The sequence below is a fragment of the Juglans regia genome, chromosome 14 (genome assembly GCF_001411555.2).
Source record: "Juglans regia cultivar Chandler chromosome 14, Walnut 2.0, whole genome shotgun sequence".
NCBI classification, from domain to species: Eukaryota; Viridiplantae; Streptophyta; class Magnoliopsida; order Fagales; family Juglandaceae; genus Juglans; species Juglans regia.
In genome coordinates, this window is record NC_049914.1 from 12,537,145 (window position 1) to 12,561,628 (window position 24,484).

The window sequence follows — 24,484 nt, forward strand, 5'->3', positions numbered from 1 at the left end:
GCTTTTCGATTTTCTCTTTCATCACCTTCTTCCTTGCTGCTTTTCGTTCATACTTGCTTCTTCCTCATGAGGCTACCTCATCCATCGGAGCTAGTACGACTCTGGTAGATAAGAAGAGCAAACCTTGTAATGTCACAAAGTGGAGGTCCATGATAACAGAGCTTGAGTTACTTGATCTTTGCAATAGATACGCTATTCTAGAGAAAGTCACTTTGCATGTTCCTAGGTCTGATGAGTACGGGATTTTCACCACAAATAAAGATGAGATTTTTGTCTATGAGGATATCTGTATATGCGCGTTTAAGGCTAGACTTCCTTTTTCTCGTGCTATTAGAGATATTCTATTGGCTTTTCAACTAGACCCTGTTCAACTTCTACCAAATCAAGTTGTTTGCCTTGGTGAATAGGATGCGAAACACGTCTTCAACATATAGAATTTCATACACAAGTACAGTAAGAAGAGTTATAGTCATCATGGTATACTTGGACTCTGTTACAAAGAGATAGTTTCCTACTTAGATACATAATTAGAAAACGATGGAAATAATAAGGGCTAACTGCATACAGCATTCCTAGACTTCAACACTCGATTGGTACGAGCTGTAGAACCAGTAACAATCTTGGACAAGAACACTTACGAACCATATTGCAATCGATCTGTACTAAGTTGATCTTGTCATAATATGATGCCCTGCTTCAAACTCACAAGTTGTCAATTCTTCAATTAAATAAATAAAAGCAGATGCATTAAATATCAATAAAATTCAATCATGTAGCCATACCAAAAAGTTTTTTAGAAAAATGATAATATGACAAGAGAATCATGGTCAATCTAATCCGATTATAAAAATAAAGATTAGGGATAACCATGTCTATAATAATATATATGTAGAGTTGTAAGTCAAAGGTAGCAAAATAATAAATAAATAAGTCAGACCAAATGGAATAACAATTGGATTAGTCAATATTAATCCAAGGCATCTATATATCTGTTTGAAAATTATATATATAGGCACATGTCATCCTAAAGTCGTTCGAAAAAAAAAAATTATAAATACTCCTCAAGTAGTCATCAGCTCATAAGAGACCATACTACAAGAAATGGTAGAAGTGATGGTGATTACACGGACAAAAGGACGGTAGAAAATACCATGGTTTTCAATTTCGTACCATACCAGTAGATACGGTCGAACTTTTCCGTATCGGCCATTGGGCCGGTACAAGTACTCCATACATTTTGTACTGGCTCAAATACCGGCCGACCGGTCTCAATTTCGGCCTGTACCGGCCTATATTTCGACTACAAGCTCATTTTTTTACCTCTAATTTAGATTAGACTATTTATAATTTATATATATATGTATTTATATATAATTTATTAATATATAGACTATTATTTTGGAATATAATTTATATATATATTTATATATATAATTTATTGACTATCTTGAAACGGTACATGAAACGGTATTGGTATCGAAATATTTCGTTTCAATGCCTTGACCGGTACGGCTTCCGGTACGATATTCAAAATATTGAAAAATACACAGACGAGAGGGCTGAGATCTGACAAAATTCAAGGGATAAAATGAGAAATGTAATAAAAAAAATCAAACAAAACAATTTATTACAATTTAAGAAAAAAATAACCTAAAGAAATTAGATTCTAAGAAAGAGTTGGATAGGAAAAATTAAAAAAAAATATAATTCCTAATTAGTTTCAAGTACCTTCGAGATCCACTCAGAAGATGATGAAGCATAGATTTAATTGGAGCCCTCATCATTGGAGCCGGCCTATAAGCAGAGATCAGGTTAGATAACCCAATGATACAACTTTTTGGATATTGAAACATTAATTGTGTCGCTGCTGATGAGAGGTCAATAAAAAATGTTTACTATAGAATGTGCTTAACGTACGTACCTTTCCTTTGATGATCATGTGTTGTATGGTGGCATTGAGGTCTCCTACCATGGGTACTAGTGGGCTTTCCCCTTGATAATCTGTATATACTCCTTGTAGGTTAGGAGTTTTCATCTCTGTTGGGACAAACATTTTCAAGCTGTTGCATCTAACTATTCTTATTTTCTCCAGGGACGGCCACTCAAAAGCATTAGCTTCGTTGCAAAAACACTCTAATTTTGGTAAATCCATGAGTGAGAGGGAAGTCACTCGGGGAAATACAATCACCTCTCTTTCTTCTTCTTCTCCTCCCAATCCTTTTGCAAGGATTTTATCCATTTCACTGCAGCTCGAAACTTTCATTTTCTCTAATTTCACGAGAAGTTTAGCTACAGATGGCGAGATTAAGTATTTCAAACTGCCACACATTGAGACTTGTAGAATTTTCAAGTTACCGAAGCCTCTAATTTCTGGTGGACTTTTTTTCCATATATGCAATAGCTTCGGCAAATAGTCTAAACTTAACCATGTCAAATTGTCGAAGACAAGCTGGCTTTCCTCAACATGCAGTCCCTCCAGTTGAAATATCACTTCCAATAAATCACAAGCAGTTATACCAAGTCCTTCTAGAGTTTGCAAACTCTCAACCAAGTTGGGTTGGATAAAAGACCATATCTTTACTTGATTGTCAGTCTCTTCAGTCACACTTTGCTCTTGCTTAGTCAATGTAACCTATCAAAATATTAAAAACTGTTAACAAATACTACTTGAATAGAAAAAAGACATGAACATTTTGAAATAGGACTTCTTTTTTACCATTATGAGACAGAGAACAAAAGAGAAGATCACATAACCCACAGCTAGTAGTAAGGTTTGCAATAAGATGTATATTACATCATGTCATTTCTTTGTAAAATGAAATTAAAGCATATAGTAATAAGGAAAATCCATGAATCAACTCATGAGAATTAAAACCTGGAATGCGTACACAATAAAATGGTTGGCCAAATCAGTGACTGACCTTTTTTAGCAAAACAAAAATGAAAGAAAATGTGAACAAAATGGAACAAGAGTTACAGACCTCTGTGATGGCAAGATCATTTGGTATTTGTCCATGATTGTAGTGTTTAGTTCGCCCTACAGAGGAGCTTCCTTTGGATCTCTTGCTGATGCTTTGATCTGACACAACCTCCCGTTTATAATTCTTGCGATGTGGTACACACGACTCAAGGCATCCACCAAGAAAATCAGGGGAATCTCGTACTACTAAGGAACCTTGGACTCTTGAATCCAATTTTGGGTCCATTTTCTTTTGTTTTCTTCGGCTCTGAGTTTCTGACCCAAATGTCTTCAATTTTGGACATTTATGCAAACTGATCATTTTTATAGATGGCAATTTAATAGGACAGGCTTCCCTTTCTTCTCCAGCTTCTTGCTCTCTTTGAATAATATTTTCCATCAGATTGGTATACGAAATATATACTTCTTGAAGTTGTACAAGCAGTTTCGCAACAGAAGTTGAAAACAAATATGTTAGATTATGGCAATCGCTGATTTTAATTGTCATGAGATTCTGAAAGCCTTGAAATCCTTGCGGAATATTCTTCCACACATGTGTCAATGCGGATAAATCGACTAAGTACAGAGTTGTCAATTGAGAAAGTGTACAGTCCTCTTTGACCTTTTGTCCTTCCAAATTAAATAGCACTTGTAGCGAATGGGACTTCTGAACCTCAAGTACTTCTAAATTGGGTATCCAAGAAATGGTGTTGGATGAAAATAGTTTATGAGAGACAGATGTTACTTCAGTGCCAGATCCTTTTATCTGTCAAATTCACAAGTTCGAGTATCATGAATAGGTAACAACTAAAAATAAATATCGAATGACTGATAAAAAAATCATACCTCTTGATACAAGGATGCTTGGGTGGTAGATTGGGGATGCTCATCAACAGGATCCATTGCTTTACAAAATCCAATGAGCACTGGTAGATTCCCGAGTATTATTTTTGTCAATTTCGCCAAATTCATTTCAGACAATGCTTTCTTATGTTCTCCGCCACCAAAAGAGAAAATTTGTTCTATATTTTTACAATAACTTACGTGTAACTCTTGGAGTTGAACCAAACTGCTCACTATGGGCATTGAAAAGACATGCTTCAAACTCCCGCAATCACATAACTGAAGAGATCTTAGGTTGTTGAGGGCACCTCTACCACTAAAGGGCCTCTTCGAGACTTTGCTATGATATATCTCTTTTAAATTAGCCAACTTGGTGAGCTTTAGTGACTCCAAGAGAGGGAAGGCAGCAGCATGTAGAGTGTCGTCTGGTCTGACATCGAGCAAATATTCTTCATCTTTACATTCATAAACTTGAAGATCCTTCAAGCATGGAAAACCTTTTCGGTCTAAATCATGCAAAAGACATTTTGAGTTTTTTATATTCTTCAATAACAAAACTTGAGATTTATCCAATAGTGGAGAAATATTCGCCCGCTTTTCCACAATATCTTTGGCGTCACCATGGAGCACCAATTCGTCTTCTGAAGTTGAATCAAGTTCTAGCCATTGAAATCTTGGTGCAATTCTCATCCTAAATTTCATCTTTTGGTTTTTGAAGTGCAAGTCTTGTTGCAAGAACTTTATACTTGGTAGAGAAATTTCTAAAGCCATAATTTGATGGGAATACGGGATTATTTCGGCAAGGTTTGCATTATCTATTCCTCCTCCATTTTCTCCCGTAGATTTCCATTTATCAAATTCGTACGAGTACAATTCTTCCAGTCGAGATAAACGAGATAGGACACCAGCTGCAATTCGCTCAAGAGAACGGCATCTCGACACATCTAGCAACTTCAGCTGACTAAGATTTCCTATTTCCTTTGGAACCTCTTCGATCTCAGAACCACAAAAGCTCAGCATTTCTAGTTTCTCAAGCGCTCCAATTATCGACACATTTTTTAATTTGTCAGAACAGTACTCCAACATCAACATTCGAAGGTTCTTAAGGACCTGAATTGATGGTGGCAATGGTTCCAAAGACATTCTTTCCAAAGACAACACTCTTAGTTCCTTCATTCCATCAAACATATTAGGTGGGAGTGGAAAAGCGGAAGATGACAGCCGCAGAAGCTGAAGTCTAGAACAGTTCAACCCTTCAGGATGTTTTGTTGTTTTTCCAAGCATAAGAGAAATTGCGGCAAAGCCTTCATATGTATCATTTTGTGGCCATTCTTCAAGTCCAACATCATATCTGACCATAAAACCATGTTCATCTCTGGATGCAATTGATATGGCAACATCTCGTACAACATCATGCATTTTAATGAATTCTTTTTTCCCACTATCTAGCAATAGATTTGATCTTTTAAGATTTTGAACTATTGCATGGACCCTTCGCCTTGCTTCTGCTATCGTATCAATGTTTGCAAACAACCTTCGTCCAACTCCGTATCTTACTAAATCCTCAATAGGTATATCATAATCTTCTGGAAACAAACAACATAGAAGGAAGCACGACTTGACATCTTTACTTTTTAAATGAATGTAACTGAACTCTATGCTGGCATAGACCTTTGGATTTAGACCAGGGATATATTGTGGAATAGACTTTTTAAGCTGCTCAAGCGCGGCATCCCACACATTTTCATCGCTATTGTCCTTCATAGCACTTCCAACAATTGCAATAGCAATAGGTAAACGTCCACATTCCTCTTCAACCATTTTGGCTTTTAGTCGTAGACTGGGGATACCAATACAAGAATCACCTACCATCTCTCTAAAAAAATTCCATGCTTCTTCTTTAGATAAGAGTTCGATTGGAAAATTCTTCTGAGTATTCATTTGTATTGGCGCAACAGAATGCGCTGCACCCTCACACAGCTCAGCACAGCAGCTAGCACAACCGAATGCCGTTCCCCCTGCATCTCAGCACAGCAGCTCGCACAACAGCTCACAACAGAATGCTCAACAGACTACCTCATAACAGAAAGGTCACAACCCGTGAAGGTCCTCATACAGCTACGGACGTACACTGCTGAAGCTTCTAGAAATATTCTGTACACATGTTAGAATTGTTGAACCTTGTCTATAAATACCATATGAGCACTGAGTGCTAATGTAAGGGAATACACATTCTGTAACCAAGCTCAGAAATAGAATACGCCCATTGAGGCATTTCAACAAATGATTTGCATTCATAGTGGTATCCAGAGCCAAATAGGACCTCTGTCCATTTACGATCCTTCAATGGCTCCCCCACCTCCAACTCCTTCCCTCACCAACACCGCTGCTCATCTCCTTACGGTCAAACTCTCACATGATAACTTTCCTCTATGGAAAGCACAACTTCTTGCTTTCCTCAAAAGCCATCAAATCTATGGCTACGTTGATGGTTCTTTTCCTCCGCCCCCTTCCACCATTGATGACAAACCCAACCCAGCCCATAACTCTTGGCTCCTACAAGACCAGATGATTATTTCGGCTCTCTATTCCTCCCTCACCGACACCATTCTTGCTCAAATTGTTGATTGTCCCACTTCTCACGAAATATGGTCTACTCTCAATAATCTCTATTCGGCTCAATCTACTGCCCATCTTATGCAAACAAGATACCAATTGGCAACTCTCAAAAAAGGCTCCGACAGTGTTTCCACCTATTTTCACAAAGCAAAATCGTTAGCCTCGTCTTTGTCTTCCGCTGGTCATCCTCTTTCGTCACATGAGTTTATCATCTACGTTCTCACTGGTTTAAGTCCTGATTATGAGTCTGTTGTCTCCTCCATCACTACTCGACCCGAACCGCTGTCCTCTTCTCAAGTTTACAGTTATCTCTTGAATCATGAATCTCGTCTTACACATCAGACCCAAACCACTCTGTCTTCTGCGTCATTCTCTGCTAATTCTACGCATTTTCGTCCATCTTCAAATTCTTCCAATCAAAATCGCGGCCGTGGTCGTGGTCGTGGCAGAGGTACTGCCCGCAACACACCTTCGGGTCCTCCAAATTTTTTTTCCTCTTATTCTTCCTCCAAACCCGTCTGTCAGATTTGCAATCGGGTTGGGCACTCTGCTTCTCAATGCTACCATCGTTTCACTCATAATTACCAACCATCTCCACCTCCATCTCTCACAGCTCACTATACGTCTGTGCCTAATACTTCCACTTCTTCCAATTTATGGTTCCCTGATTCGGCTGCCACGAATCATTTTACATCTGATTTCTCTAATTTAAATTTAGAGTCAACACCGTATGCTGGACCTGATCAAGTCTCTATTGGTGATGGATCTTCTCTTCCCATACAGAATACTGGCACTGGCCTTCTTCCAACACCTACTGGCAAATTTCTTCTTCGTCATTTAATTCATGTTCCTTCTATTTCTAGAAATTTATTATCAGTTAGACAATTTTGTCTTGATAACTCTGTTTTCTTTGAATTTAATTCATCTGGTTTTCTTGTGAAGGATTTGCATTCCCGGGAAGTACTTCTTCAGGGCCCCGTTAAGAACGGCTTGTACGTGCTTCCACCACATGATGAGTTCATTTCCAAGTCTACTGGCACCATTCAACATCATGCTCTCATTGGTGAAAGAACAACTCCTCAAATTTGGCACTCCCGCCTGGGTCACCCTTCTTCTCGTATCACTTCGTTTACTATTCGTCAACATAGTCTACCCACTATAACTATGCCTTATTCTCCTCTTTGTAATGCTTGCCTTCAAGCAAAATCTCACACTCTCCCTCATCCACCTTCTCCTTCTCGATCCTCTCATGCTTTTCAACTTTTATTTTTAGATGTTTGGGGACCAGCGCCTGTGCTGTCCTCTAATGGTTTCAAATTTTATTTTTCTATTGTTGATGATTTTACAAAATATATTTGGTATTTCCCTTTACATGCTAAATCTGAAGTGTCTCAACTTTTCTTAGCCTTTATTAAGTTTGTACAAAATACTTTCTCTAACAATATTATTGCTGTACAAACAGATTGGGGTGGTGAATTTCGCCCACTTTCATCTATTCTTCTTAATTTTGGCATTTCTCATCGCATTACGTGCCCTTATTCTCATGCACAAAATGGAAGTGTAGAACGTCGTCATCGTCACATTGTTGAAACTGGGCTATCTCTTCTAGCTCAGTCCTCGGCTCCCTCTAAATATTGGGCTGAGGCTTTTCAAACTGCTACCTTTCTAATAAATAGGATGCCTACTCCAATTTTAAAAAATATCTCCCCTTTTCAAACCTTATTCAAGCAACAACCTGATTATAAATTTTTACGTGTTTTTGGGTGTGCGTGTTGGCCTAATCTTCGTCCCTTCAATCGTCATAAAATGGACATGCGTTCTCAACTTTGTGTTTTTCTCGGATATAGTTTAAATCATAAAGGATATAATTGTTTACACATCCCTACGGGTAGAATCTATGTCTCTCGAGATGTTCGTTTTGATGAAAACTCTTTTCCTTTCTCCGATTCTATTTCTCCTCTAAACTCCTCTACTATTTCTTCTCCATCCATCCACTCTCATAATCATCCTTTTGGGCCTCCCTCTTCACCCGATTCTTTTAACTCTAATACCCAATCTCTTTCTAAATCCTCCTCTCTTAGCCCACGATCATCTTCAGCCCATTTCCTTATCTCTCCCCCGGTCCATTCCTCTCCCATACCTTCGGCCCGTTCAAACCCTACTTCGCCGACCCGATCCAACACTACCTTATCTCATCTGCCGCCTTCCTCAAACCCTACTTCTCCTTCTGCTTCTTCCTCGCCTGCGCCGATTTCCCCTCAATTTTCTCTACCTCCTGCGTTGGTCTCATCAACCCCTACCACATCTCCCTCATCAAATCCCGTTAACACACATCCGATGCTAACTCGATCAAAAACCCATCATTCCCGTCCTCTTCACCGCACGGATGGCACCTTGTCTTGGCCCCTTCCAAAAGTCTCGGCTTCTCTAACTGAATCTAAACCCATTCCTGAGGAACCCACATCCTACACAGTGGCTTCACAATATTCGGTTTGGCGAGATGCTATGGCCTCCGAATTTGAAGCTCTCTTACGAAATCATACTTGGGATTTAGTCCCTCCTTCCTCCAATATCAACATTCTTGGTTCTAAATGGGTGCTTAAAACTAAACGACATGCCGATGGAACCCTTGAACGCCGAAAAGCTCGGTTAGTTGCGAAAGGGTTCCACCAGCAAGTCGGTTTTGACTACTCTGAAACATTTAGTCCTGTTGTTAAGCCAGTTACCATTCGTCTAATTCTTTCTCTTGCAGTTACTCGGAAATGGCCTCTTCATCAACTGGATGTGCAGAACGCGTTCTTACATGGGGACCTCGAAGAAGATGTTTTCATGCATCAGCCGACTGGGTTTGTAAATCCTGACTATCCTCATTTCATTTGCAAGCTTCGAAAATCACTATATGGTTTGAAACAAGCCCCACGGGCTTGGTTTGCTAAGTTGAGTTCACGTTTGTTAGATCTAGGGTTTCATGCTTCCGCTTCTGACTCTTCCCTGTTTATACTCTCGCATTCATCTGATTCTATTTACGTATTAGTCTATGTTGATGATATTGTTGTAACAGCCTCTACTACTTCTTTGATCACTGATTTTATCCTTGCTTTGCGTCAATCTTTTCCTGTTAAAGATCTTGGTGTACTACATTATTTTTTGGGTATTCAAGTATCTAGAAATTCCTCTGGTTTATTTCTTTCTCAGCATCGTTATATTGCCAATCTTCTTTCTCGAACAAACATGCATCAGTCCAAAACTGTGTCCACTCCAATGGCTTCATCCACGCGGCTCACTGCTGTTGATGGACCCTCTTTTGAGGATCCACAACTTTATCGCAGTGTTGTTGGAAGCCTTCAATACCTTTCCTTTACTAGACCAGACATCTCATTTGCTGTTAACAGAGTTTGTCAATTTATGCACTGTCCTCGTCTCATTCACTGGCAAGCTGTTAAACGTATTCTCCGTTATCTTCGTCTCACCTCTACCTTTGGTCTGCACTTGTCCCCTATTTCCTCTTTTAAAATAACTGCCTTTTCGGATGCGGATTGGGCTGGTTGCCCTGATGATCGTAAATCTACTGGAGGTTTTTGCATCTTTTTTGGCTCACATTTAATTTCTTGGGGTTCAAAGAAACAACCTACTGTTGCCAGGTCCTCAACTGAGGCCGAATACAAGTCCGTAGCAAATACGGCTTGTGAAATACTTTGGTTACAATCTTTATTAACTGAATTAGGAATTGTTATTTCTGATATTCCTACTTTATTTTGCGATAATCTTGGTGCTACTTATCTATCTGTTAATCCTGTTATGCACTCACGAATTAAACATGTTGATTTGGACTATCACTTTGTCCGCGATCGAGTTGCTGCCAAAACACTTGCTGTCAAGTTTCTCCAAAGCAAAGATCAATTGGCGGATATCCTTACAAAGCCGCTTTCCTCATCTCGTTTCTCTCTTTTACGATCAAGCCTTACTATCCTTGATGTACCGCTTGCATCGCGGGGGGATATTGGCGCAACAGAATGCGCTGCACCCTCACACAGCTCAGCACAGCAGCTAGCACAACCGAATGCCGTTCCCCCTGCATCTCAGCACAGCAGCTCGCACAACAGCTCACAACAGAATGCTCAACAGACTACCTCATAATAGAAAGGTCACAACCCGTGAAGGTCCTCATACAGCTACGGACGTACACTGCTGAAGCTTCTAGAAATATTTTGTACACATGTTAGAATTGTTGAACCTTGTCTATAAATACCATATGAGCACTGAGTGCTAATGTAAGGGAATACACATTCTGTAACCAAGCTCAGAAATAGAATACGCCCATTGAGGCATTTCAACAAATGATTTGCATTCATAGTGTTTTCCTATTTCTTAGCAATTTGTTTGCAAGTTTCTTCATTTCTTGAGGTAAGCAAGATTTTCCAACTATTATCTTTATCTCCATGATGAATTCCAATAGCCTCGAGATCAAGTGGTTCCCAAACATCATCCAATATTATGAGGACCTTCTTATTCTTCACCAGTCTTGAATGTAGTTGAGTTGCTCTTCCTGTTAAAGACTCTTCATTAAGTTTCGGGCCGAGGCACTCCGCAATTGCGGCTTGAATCTGCTTCAGGTCTGGAACTTGAGACACCATTGCAAATGGAACTTTATCAAATAAATTATCATCTTTTACTCTTTTGGCTATCTCTTTGGCCATTTCAGTCTTTCCGATGCCTCCCATACCACATATCGCAATCATGTCCATCTTGTCATCCCTTAGAGCCTCCAAAACTTGGTTAATCTTTGTCTTTCTTGACTCAAAGTTCTTAAAGCGTCCATTGGATGTTGATCCTACTTCCAACGGAGGAGCAGGATTGAACACCCGATCATATTCTTTACCTTCTTGTAATAGCTCATTTATGGCTTGAGTATTCTTTTGAGCCTTCTTACCTAAGGAGTAACGAGACTTCAGGTCTGGGCACCAGCCATTCAAGCACATCGTATCAGCATTAACATCTTCTTCAAGGAATTTTCGTAGCTCTTCAATTCTTATGTCCACATTTGTTTGCCATGTCTGAACTTCACGTGCAATTACTTGTTGATTCCAATTGGCTCCTTCAACGGATTGTTGCACGGCCTCCTTCTTTAAAAGTAGCTTCTGATAATGCTCGTTTACTTTCATGATGTTCTTCTTGTAGGAAATCAGATAGCCAACATGTTCTCCGAAAGGAGGAACTAAGTATTCTCCAATTTTTCCAACAATTGACACCACAATCTCCATTTTCTTTCCTTGTTTCTTTCGTTCGTTCTCTACTTCTGCAATTTTTTGTTTTTGTTTTTTCACTTTTGATTTTTTTGGTAACTACAAGAAATGTGAAATGTGATGGAGAAAAATAAGTTCACAACTAAATTGAAAAGTAAGAATAAAAATATTTCGAAACCAATATCAATGAAAAACACTAACTAGACGCAATATAGTAAAAATTAATTTGCCTCCTGCTGCCCATTTACAAATAAAAAACAACATAGTACAGGAAAAAAAACAAAAAAACAAAACTCGATTGTAAATTGAGACAAAAAGAAATGAATAAATACCGAAATGAAGGAAATCAGTTATTCGATGTAAATGAAAGAAACACAATTATTTGCTTTGCATGTATATATAGAAGGGATGCCTTCTAGCTAAGCTAGTAATGTAACGCCCCAATGGAAGGCCCAAACCACATGGCCTATACTTCAAAAGGACTAGTCAATGATACAATTAGAGCCCCATTGGAACATTATAAAGAGCAAGAACTTCTCATTCCCAAGCAATGTGGGATCCCATACACCACCTACCCTTATCCATATCATATGGGGTATCACAATCTACCCCCCTTAAATTCCCGACATCCTCGTCGGGCCTGTCCATTGTAGGTGGCACGGTTCAAATCCCACATTTCTAGTTGGGATAGGCTCTAATACCATTTGTAACGCCCCAATGGAAGGCCCAAACCACATGGCCTATACTCCAAAAGGACTAGTCAATGATACAATTAGAGCCCCATTGGAACATTATAAAGAGCAAGAACTTCTCCTTCCCAAGCAATGTGGGATCCCATACACCACCTACCCTTATCCATATCATATGGGGTATCACAAGTAACGATTTTGACCAATATTTGTAGTAACTCAGAATATGAGACTGAACAAAAAGGATCATATATATTGGGCACATTAATGGGGGTAGTCTGTGATGTTGGCGTTATTTTTATTAATTAAAATTTTCCAAACATTTTTGAATGCTCAAAATTTTATTAATTAAAATAGAATATATATATATATATATATATATATACTAGTGCAGGAGAAACGTGCTAAGCACGTTTGCCTAGTTTACTGAAATGGTTAATTTTAAAAAATAATGTAATTCTTAAAAAAAATATAAATTTTAATCAATAAACAATTTTAATTTCAATAAACAATCAATAAATAATTTCATTGATTTCTACACTGAACAATACAAGCAATCAAATTATCTATACTTTAAATAAAAATGAAACGAATATAACAAAATAATATATCAAATCAAAAAATATCATCACATATGAGAATTCTTAAATAAAATATTTACTAAAATTTATTTGTTCTTCAAAGCAAGTGGCAAATAAAAATTATAAGCAAGGACCAGCTTGTTATATTTTTTAGTATATATTTTACATTTTTTAGCAATAACAATAACAATACTTATTATAACATTTGATTAGTTGACATTTCATAATTTTAGAATTATGCTAATAACTAACTAATTTTTATTTATGTATTTCCAGATATTACATGAGTTTTTTTATTGGATAGATTTTTATGAAATCATATTATCCGTATTAATTGATAATTTAGTCATTATATATATTGGTAATGAAGAAGTTAAAAGTCTAATTACCTTAAAATATTGCTAAAAAAGAAGTATTTGTAAAACAATTAATTGACTTAAAATATTCTCTTTTTTTTCTTGACCCGTACTGCTTTTTTGGCCATTATAGGCTTAGAGCATGTTCATGTAAGTGCTTGATAAGGGTGGTCTTGAAGGAAAAAAAAAAACCATGTTGGTAGTGGTGCTGTGTCTCGTAGATATACCATGCTTTAATGGCCAGCTAGTTTGCTCGCAACCCAAGAAAAACATCTCCCTATATGTAATGCTGCAGTGAAGAAACGTGAGGATACTCTACAAGTCTGGCCACATTCGTGAACAATGATCTTACGATTTCAATCCAGAGCACACAAAAGACAAGAAAGTTGCTGTTTTCAAAGCTGTTACTGTGATCTAACGTTGAGTTAACGGAGAGATAACGGAAAACAAGAATTTCCGTTTAGTGGCCGTTTCATAGCCACTTATATAATAAGTATAGATATTCTTAACACAACTTAAATCTCAATATCACTTAACCTTGTCATAGTTCATTTATATTGATCATATAAATATACATACAACAAAAATAGGCTAAAGTCTATGTTGTATTAACTTTAATATTATACTTTACTTTTGGATAGGAATTTGTGTCCAAGCTAATATTGTCAATACTGTACAAAGAAGTATTTGACTTGTAGTGCGCGGCGGGCATCCGCACTTTGCCCCCACATAAGAGGTGGGCAAAAACTCCATAAACTTTGCCTCTAGCAGTGCTACAATAAAATTCAGAGTTTAGAATTGGAGTCGGAATTTCTGTAAAAAAAAAATCAGAGTCAAAGTCGGAGTTGATATCGGCTCTGACTTCCAATTTCCAAACTCATAACAACTACAACTCAAACCATTTTTATTTTTTTAAAGCAAATTACATCTGATAGCGGCCCACATTGAAGTTGTAATACCCCGTATTTTTTTTAGCGTATTTATTTTTTTTATGTGGAAGATTTTCTTTAATTAATTTGAATATTATTGTTCTTGTTTTAAAAATTTATTGAATTTTTTTTCTCGTTGGATTTATTTTATAATTTTTAAGTTGTGAATTTTATTTTAATGTGCTTTGGTGATATTAATTTATGTTTGTTTTTAAATTTACTTTTTGCTTTAATGAATAATTTTATTGTTAGACTTTAATTATTATGATTTGATTTATTTATTTTATTTTCCCACGCACAGCACTACCCAGGCATGTCTTTCTCTTTTTAAACTTTAGGGTTTTCTTATCACCATATAGATACACGTTTTCATTTTAGACTTGGAAAACTAGCCTTTCTCGCTGCAACCAGCCGCTTGAACCACCCAGCCCCCCCTATTTCGACGCCAACCTCCATCTCCACGCAAGTAAACTGACGCCCAGTAAACAACCTTCACCAAGTCTCAAACCTCACCGTGCGCCATCACCCTCCTTCACGGCCTCAGTTGCTGCCACCAGCGTCCACCCATTCAAGAACAAACCGAGCACACCTCCTCCTTTCCACAACCCAACCGTGGAGGGTGCACCTCTGCAGAAACCGTAAGTCAAGTCTTTGTGTGATAGCCCCACTGCCAGCCCGTTGGCAAACCGTGAGCCCTGCGTAGCCCCGTCGTTGCCTCTGTGTTACGACCCCCCTTAGCGCCGTCCCTGCACCACCACCGTGGCACCCCTTCTCAGCCACCGTAGAACAACTCTCACTGCCCAGCCACCCTACCTCCTCCACAGTCAAGCAACACCAAAGAAACCTTTGTTTTTGTCTCCGAAAACAGAGCAATTTTTTTTTTCTTTTCTGCTTCCAGCTGTTCGACGCAAACCAGCCGAGCGACGCCGCCGCCAACCTCTTCCACATCATCGCCACCGCACTGAGTGTATTCTTGGGCACTGCACTCCATCCAAGTTCATCGCTCACCTCTCGGTAAGCTACCCCCGAACTCAACTATCCTCTCCGTTCGCTCTCCCTCATCTCTCCCTCACTCTCTCGCTCTCTTTCTCAGTATTATTTCACGTCGTCGACCATCTTGTACCGCCCCAAACCGCTATCGCGAGGTCCCCTCTGGTGAGCAAGGAGCTGCTGCACGTTGCACGTATACCTTCCCTCTCGGTAAGGTTTCGAAATAAGATAGTATTTCAGCCGTGCGTAGGAAGAAGAATAATTTTGAGTTTTATTACAGTTTTGCCCTTTGTATGATGTTTTCTGATGTCGTTACGTGGTTTTAGTTTAAGGGGTTTATGTTTTAATGGACTTGGTTTATTGATTGGGCTTGTTTTTTTTTTATTATATATAAGGAAAAAAAAAAGATGATTATATTGTTAATTTGAACTATTTAGTTTTCAATGGAACTCATGTTGGCCTTATTTTATGGGATTTTTTTTTAAGTAGCTATAGTATTCTTGTAATATATAATACGTTAGGGGTACTTTAGTATTTTAAAAACACCGGTATTCTTTTATCATAATAATTATTCGATTACTCTCTTAGGTATGAATTCGTTTTAGTGGCTATTGATGAAATTAGTAAGGGATAATATTTTGAAGGGTTAGGATAATTTTAGAAGTTTAAGAAAATAGGTTATTTTAGTATTTCAGGTTTAAATATTGAGATACATGTTTGATCGGAAATTTACAATAATTACGTGATTATTTTATAGGTGACGATTAATTATTGTTCGACATTTTGAGGAAAATTCTGAAAAGCTAAGATGTCCAGGTAAGCGGGATTCCTATGCTAGACTTTGCATTAAAATAAAATGAACTGAGGTCCTTTTTGGAAAATGTGCATGTTTTGTTATGAAAAGAAATCTGAAAACAACCTTAGATAATTGTTCTGCATTACTCATGAGATTCTGTTTAAGAAGAAAGTATTTTCTGTCATGACTGGTGTAGACATGAGCTTATTTTTGACATTCTGTTTCTGAACTTTGAAAAAGAGAGCGAATATGAAATTTTGTGCATAAAGTATGTTTTGTGATCTGATTCTATTCTATTATGTACTCTGTTATGATGTGGCATCTGAAAAACCTTTGGCATGACTTTCTGATTCTGTTCTGACTCTGATTCTGGCTCTGATTCTGACTCTGATATGGTGATTCTGATTCTGTTTTACTCTGATATGTGGCCCTGTCACGGGAGATAATAGTGACCTCTGGCCCTGTCACGGGATATAATAGTGACCTCTGGCCCTGTCACGGGATACAATAGTGACCTCTGGCCCTGTCACGGGAGATAATAGTAACCTCTGGCCCGCCACGGGATATAATAGTGGTTTTTTGTTCTGAGTGCAATCGCTTTGGTAACACAGTGATTTATGTTCTGCTTGGCTTTCCGCAGGATGCACAACCCTACCACGGGGGTTAAACATGGTCTCTGTTCTGATATGATGCTCTGATATGATATGATAAGACGAAGATGTTCAGTCATGTTGTGCCAAATGAATCTTTGAATATGAAACGTTGGTTTTCTGAATATGAAATGTTTGAAAAGTTGCTCTGATTTTCTGATAATATGTATTTTTGAGATTTGCATATTGATACTGAAATGTTTTGTTTCTGCATTCTGAACTCTGTGAAAATGCTCATGTTTATACACTAGTATATGTTCTCTGCTTACTGAGTTGTTGATAACTCACCCCTTATCTCCATTTATTTTTCAGATGATTTTTGAATAGTCCAGCTAAAGATCAGGATTTTGGAACATCGGTGAGATGATTATTTAAGCATAATGGATTACTCATAGAAGATTTCTGAGAAGTTGAGGATTTTATTAAGAGATTTTGTAGTATTCTGATGACGTTATATTTTGGAGTCTATAAATATATTGATGAATTGTGAGTTTTAAGTATTAAGAGCTAACTCTCCGGACCTCTGGGACCGGGGCGTTACAGAAGTGCTATTGAATGAAACGACGTCATTTCATTTCAAAGTAGAACGACTTCGTTTTAGTCTGAAATGTGGTTCAAAACACATGACCCCTTTTTTCCCCTTCACTTTCCTGAATCCCTTCCCAGTGATAGTCTCCACTCCTCTTTGTTACTTTGTGTTGTGACGCCATCGCTCACACAGCCCCACTGTGGAAAGGTCTCTCTGGCGTGATGCCCTATGCACCTTCTCTTCTTTGTGTACTCTCTTTCGCCCTATGAGGTCTCATTTTATTTATTCACTTGATTTTTAAAGTTGCCTAGGGCTTGATAGTTTTTTTTTATTTTTAGGGATTGAAGATTTGGGGACAGCTTCACCTCCCTCTTAAAATCGCTCCTTGGCTTGCTAGTTGTTGTTTATAACACCTATGGGTATTGTAAATTTAAATTTATTGGTGAATTTGTAAATCCGGCAGAGCTGGTGAATTTTGTAAATTTCTGAATTTATTGAATTTCTATTAGGTAAATTTGTGCATTTATAACACCTGAGATATCTCATATCAGCAACTGATCTGCTATCAAAATTTAGGGCTATATATAAAATATATTTACCAACTGATCTGCTATTAGGGCTATATATAAATTAACCAACTGATCAAAGATATTTACCAACTTTTTCTAATCAAAAATACTTACCAACTAATATGCTATTAGGGCTATATATAAATTAAGGCAATCTTTGTAATGGCATGCAGTGGGTACAAAACAAAATGAAAAGCCAAAAGTCAGTACTCAAACATGATTAAAAAGGATCGAATCACACTATGTCAATATTCAGTACACAGCCAATATTATTAACACTGTAACACAAATTCGCACATTAGTCTATATCTCATCGTGTCAATATTATTCACACAACCAATAGTGTTGGTTATTGATTTTTATTCACACATGACACAGCCAACACATTATTCACACAACCAATGGCCCAATAGTCAGTATCCCACTATCTCACTATGTCATGCAGTGTTAACACCACCATATACACATTATTAACACAGTATATATAATTAGGCTATATATATTGCTTTTGTGCAAGTTTACTAATTAGGCTATATTTCTTTCTAATTGAAACTTTCATGAATCATGATGACTTGTTCTTGTTTTGTTTTTTTAAGTAAATATAGATATGGATGTTACACCTACTCAGGAAGATCATAAACAAGGTGATGCTGAAGACAAGTACTTCCACTCCTAGACCCATATCTGCAACTACTTTTTTTTGCAAGTAGTCGAGTATTTGAAAATCACGAACCTTTTACTAATGAATCAGAAGAAGTGGAGCATGGTGATGGTTGACCACCACAACCTAATAAGAGAAGGTCATGGACATGGGACCATTTTGCCAAAATTGACTATGATTGTGAGAATCCGCAAGCAAGGTGCCACCATTATAGTGATTATTTTGGTTGTCATTCTAAGAAGTAAGGCACTACAGCTTTCATAGCAAATTTGGATGGCTTTGTGCAGTATAAGATACACAAGGGATTGATGGTTAAAGATCAACGAAAGCTAAGTTATGAAACAATCACCGCCACAGATGGTCTGAGCAGTAAAAAACTGTCAATCCCTCATTACAGCGAGAAGAGAGTGAAGGAGTTGCTTGCCGCCATGATTATAACGGATGAGATGTCTTTTCTCACTATTGAGGGAAAAGGGTTTCGTAATTTTGTAGCTAAGCTAGAGTCTTGATTTTCCATTCCTTCACGGTATATGGTCATGAGAGATTGTTTGAAGATGCATGAAATTTAGAAGGTCATCATGAAGGATATGTTTATAACCACTAAGCAAAGAGTTTCGTTTACAATTAATACATGGACCTCAATTCAGAACCGTAGTTATATGTGTATCACCCCATTTCATTGACAGTGAGTGGACATTGCATAAGTGAATTTTAGGACTCAAGTGGATTCAAGATCACAAAAGTTCATCGATCGGAAAGGATTCGGATGATTGTATGACCGATTGGAGAATTAAAAAATTTCTTACCATCACAATTGACAATGTCAGTACCAACGACAAACCAATTGATTGGTTGAATTGGAAATGTATAGTCTCAAAAGATACAATTCGTGATCGCGAATTTATACATGTTAGATGTTGTGCTCGCATGATCAATATCATAGTCTACAATAAGTTAATGATTTAATTATCAGGGTCCACAATCCTGTCAAGTACATGAAGTCTTCCCCCCAAAGGGTTGACAAGTTCAAGTCTTGTGTCAAACAACTAAAAATTCCGTGTGATAGTATGTTGACCTTAGACTTTCCCACTCAATGGAACTCTTCATACATAATGTTTGATGTAGCATAAATGTATCAAAGAGCCTTTGAGAGGATGGAGTCGAAGATGGAAGTATATCATACTTTGTCAAAGGACACCGCAGGGGAGAAAAGGGCTTGGACTGCCAGACATTCGTTATTGGGATAATATGAGGTACTTTGTTAAATTTTTATAATTGTTTTATGATACCACTATTCGCATATCTATTAGTTTATACCATACTGCACACATATACTTTAGGAGGTTTCCGGACTTTATAACCACTTGCAAAAGAGTTGTGAAAGTAATGTCGGATTGTTAAATAGTATGATTATGAGGATGAAATCCAAGCACAATAAACATTAGGGGATGTCGAGAAAATAAATAGATTATTATTTGTGGGTGCAATTTTTTGTCCCCAATATAAGTTGGTTATTGTAGAGTTTTGAATTAGAGATGTCCTCGGTAATGAGAAGGCTTACCAGCTCATTAGAGTATTAAAGAATGATATTGAGACCTTATATCACCATTACAATAACAATGGTCAATCTTCAAGCGCAGGTGGGAGCTCCTCAAGACCAACAGACTCGACTTCTTCCTTAGATGACACACATGCTCTAAGTTCAACAATTTTGAAACAAAGGTATCATCAAATCCGAAAATCAGGGATCATTATGCAGTCCAAATATGAGGTTGAACGATATTTTATGGAGATCGTTGAGGCACCTAGTGATACATTCCAAATCTTAACTTGGTGGAAAGTTCATTCCCCGAATTTTCTATCTTTCCCGAGTAGCCAAGATGTGTTCGCAATTCCTATCACTATGATTGTCTCTAAGTTGGTGTTTAGCTCCGAAGGTCGTGTGTTAGATGCTTATCGGAGTTCATTGGCTTCGAGAACTATAGGCCCTTATTTGCACACATCAATGCATGGCTAAAGTCAACGCCTATTGGACTAGATAGTGTTGATGATGCAGAGAGCTATGAGTTTGAGTCGGGTAACTTTAGACTTTTATCTTCATTTTTAAATGACTAATTTGAATTTTTATTGTTTAATTTTTTAACTTATAACTTTTATTTTTTTGTAGACCTATCTATGAACCCCGCAATACTTGAAGAGGACTAAAAAAGTTGCATTATAGGAGGGAGTCTGGTAGATAAATCATCAACGATATCATTAACTGTTATGTTAATTTTACTATTAGTATTATCCTTTAGTTAAGTAGTGTAATGTCTAATTTTGTTTAATTTTGAAAAAAAAAAATGAGGATACTTGAGTTGGAGTTCTTACTAGGCGCCTGGTGGAAACTATGCTTTTAGAGTTGGTTACTTGTTTAATTTAATTATGATACTTTATAACTTCTGAATGGTTGTACTTTCTCTGGTTTGTAAGTTTTTAACTTTGTTTGTTAAATTGATAGGATTATGGGAGAGTCACAAAGGGAGTTGTAACTTGTAACTTTGTAATATTCATCTACAACTACAAATACTCATTAGTGAGTGTGTTCTTGTGTGATGTTTATTGTTTGCACTTTGCAAGGGTGTGCATCAAGATCTTGTTTTTTTGCTTGCATGATTATGTTTTAATGTTTATGATTCTATTATATTTATCTATATTTGATTATGAGAAATTGTACTTGCAATCGGGTTAGGGGAGCCCCACGTAACCGGGCACTGCTTTCGATGAAATATTTTATTTCTCTTCCCCCACCCACTTTTCTTTTTTAAAAAATATCGACTGGAAGGCATCTTCGTCTCTATGAAACCAGAGAGTGGCCATCGTCTTCGTGAAAACAAATCATATAAAATCCCTACTTTTTCTTCGTAACAAATCCAAGCCAAACATATGAAACCAGCAAGAGCAAGCCGCACATCGCCTCTCCCACATTGATTGGGCCATCCCCCTCTACTAGAACTTGCATCCTTTACATTCATTGTAAGTGCAGGTTTTTTTTTTTTTTTAAAGAAATTGTTACTGTTTAAAGAAGAAGCATCACAAGCCAACTTTTGGAAAGGCTACTCTTCTTTAAACAGATTTCAAATTATTTTCCATCACAAATTTGAAGATCACTCTACAAACATCCAACGAGAAGACAAAAACAAAATGGATGAAAAGATTACTGTTCTACATGTAATTCCATGAGAAAGATGAGCTTGGGCAGATTATATTAAGTTAACCAGCCAATGGATGGTTATAGATGTATTCAATTGCAAGATTACAAGACTCAATTTTATCGGCTTCCTTATTCGGAATCTCCTGCTTGAACTCCTCTTCAAGAGCCATTACAATCTCTACATTGTCCAAGCTATCCAAGCCCAAATCATGCTGGAAATGGACATCAGCATTCACCTCGGAGGGATCGACTTTGGAAAGCTCTTGAAGACAGAGAAGACTCTATTGATGACCTCGTCCTTGGTCAAATGATCGTCATCGTGGGATGACAAGAACCGGAGGGAACCACCGTACAAGTCCACGGTTGTGGGGTTGGGTGCACTGCAGGGGGCCGCTCACGACTTTGGTGGCAGTGTGGAGTTGCGTTGTGCAGAGGTGAACGGGTGGAAGTGTTGGGCTTACAAAGGAGTTGACTTGGGGACGATTTTCTTTTTCACACATTTTGAATCTTAGAATAATTCACATGAAATCTGTTTGGGGGTAAGTTCTCATCAAAAGGAGCGCAGGTTGCATAAGGTTGCGCAAGGCCGGTTGTTAGTAGCTTTTCTCTTTGATTATTTGTCTTTTCTTAATTATAGATAGAGTTTAATAATATAATTTATAATTTTATTGATGATGCTTATGTCTGTTAATTTATATTATGGATTTAGGTGTTATGTTTCTTTGTTTGTTTGTTGATTCTAATAATAATCATCATCTATTATTAATTTATTATCGTTTGTTGGATCTATTAATCATCTCAAATAGTCATCTTTCTCTTTTGTGGCGTCTAAATAGGTAAGGTATGGGATTATTGTTTTAAATTGACATGATATGTAATAAATTAGTAATAGAAACTAATAGAACAGCCGATCATTGTATTAAAAATATGTGTAAACTCTGTAAAAAAGGAATATTAAAAATATTATACTTTTCCTTTATTTCCTTTTCTGAACCTCTTTCTTTCCTTTTTTTTTCAGTTTTTAGTTTTTTTTTTTTTTTTTTTTTTTTTGTGTTTATTTTGTTTATCTCTCTCTCTCTCTCTCTCTCTCTCCATCTGGGTCATGTTAATTGACCTCTTGTTCTTTGATCTGAGATGTAGAAAAAACAACTCTTCATCCAATGACTAGAGCTAATAGGATCGTGAAACCAATATATTTGCAAATCAAAGAAATATTATTCTATAGAATTAAAAAAGCATCTGCAAATTGAGACAGAAAACATGTTGTAGAAACAACCAAGGGTAGACAAAAAATAGTTTATGAAGTTTGTGTGGCTTACCTCGTATTCCTTCTCCAGAAACAGATCAGAAATAATAGCAAAGAAATTTATCAATGGATTGGAACAAAGTGATCATGGAGAGCATCAGATCAGCGATATTGAGCAAATGTAGTTGTGATAAGAGTCACAAGTCTGTACTTATTATATGAAATGATGTTCTTTTCTTCATAGCCACATTTGACGTCCACCACACAGAGTAGGGTCTGTAAATTAGGCAGACACAATTATTTCTAGGTAGGCACATTTATTTCATACTTATCCGCCACATGCTAATGCAAAGCTTCATTTGGATATTTTAAAATATCTATAAATAATTATAAAATAATTTGAATTAAAATATTTTAATAAATTTTGAAATGAAAAGATAAGAAGTTAGAATAAAAATATTATAAATTTTAAAAATTGTTTGAATATTATTTTTATTTTAAAATTTAAAAAATATGTATTATTATTATGTTTTATTTAAAAATTTGAAAAAGTTGTTTTGGATTTTGTGTTTGAATAATATTTAGGTAATTATTAGATGAAAAAATTGAAAATTGAAAATTATTTTACTTGTCTGATGTGCATGGTTTCATCTAAGGCTTTTAGTGTTCGATTTGCGTTGATCGACTGCATCTTCAAATGTCTCCCATAATATATGTTCCAACCAAATCCTCCAATACATTTAGATCCCAGTTTGAACCAGCCCAACCCTCCATTATTTGAAGTCAAGGGCTGGAGACCTCTTGAACTCACAAACAAAGTGGCCCATTAGCAAGCCACCGATCATACTAGAAAGACGCCCTTCCCTCTCTAATTCTCCAACAAATATTGTCGCATACATCTGGAAGAACCATCATCACAAATTTCCAAAATCTTGAGGATGCCGCTGTGTTCTTTGCAAGCAAAAGATGGCCACAACTAACATATTTCACTTTAAAGAAGAGAGTCCACAAATTATCCACAACCAAGATTCTCCAAGTGAATTTCATGTGAAAAGAACGTTGAACATCCGCAAACTCCCTTTGACCCAAACCCCCCTCCAACATCGGCTTGCATAGCTTGAACCATGAATACCATTTCTTTTTTGCCTTCACATTTATATCTCCCCAGAAGAAAGTAGGTAAAATATAATTCACTTTCTTTAAGGTCACCATTGGCACGTTAAGAATTGCTAGCAAAAGGGTAGCCATACAAGATAGTACATGCTTCAATAGAATCAACTGACCCCCTTGTGATAGCAATTTGACTTTCCATCTGGCCACCTTATCACGAATTTTGTTAACAAGCAATTCAAGTGATCTAGTTGTAAGACAACCAGATACTAAAGGAACCCACAGGTATGTTACCGAAAACAGGCCTTCCACAAATCCCAAACTCCTCAACAATTCACGCCTCCTCAACAAACACATGTTTAGAAGCATAAACTGCCGATTTCTCCTTGTTAATTATTTGGCCTGACCAATTCTCATATATCTCCAAAGTCTTCATCAACATTCGTAAAGACCATGCATCACCATTAGCGAACACCAAAAGATCATCCGCATAAAGTAGATGTGAAACCAAAGGCACTCCC

The 24,484-nt window shown here is 37.2% G+C and overlaps 1 protein-coding gene across 1 annotated transcript; it reads right to left on the reverse strand.

Annotated features, from left to right (window-relative positions):
- Window positions 1–412: 412 nt before the first annotated feature.
- LOC108990078 (disease resistance protein At4g27190-like) lies at window positions 413–23,100 on the reverse strand. Its single transcript, XM_035685579.1, has 8 exons — window positions 22,927–23,100; window positions 10,806–11,763; window positions 10,401–10,493; window positions 3,806–5,826; window positions 2,982–3,725; window positions 1,922–2,632; window positions 1,729–1,794; window positions 413–691 (listed from the first exon to the last, which is right to left on the reverse strand). The coding sequence occupies exons 2-7, from the start codon at window positions 11,680–11,682 to the stop codon at window positions 1,765–1,767; spliced, it is 4,476 nt and encodes a 1,491-aa protein (XP_035541472.1). The 5' UTR covers window positions 11,683–11,763; window positions 22,927–23,100; the 3' UTR covers window positions 413–691; window positions 1,729–1,764.
- Between the last annotated feature and the right edge of the window lie 1,384 nt (window positions 23,101–24,484).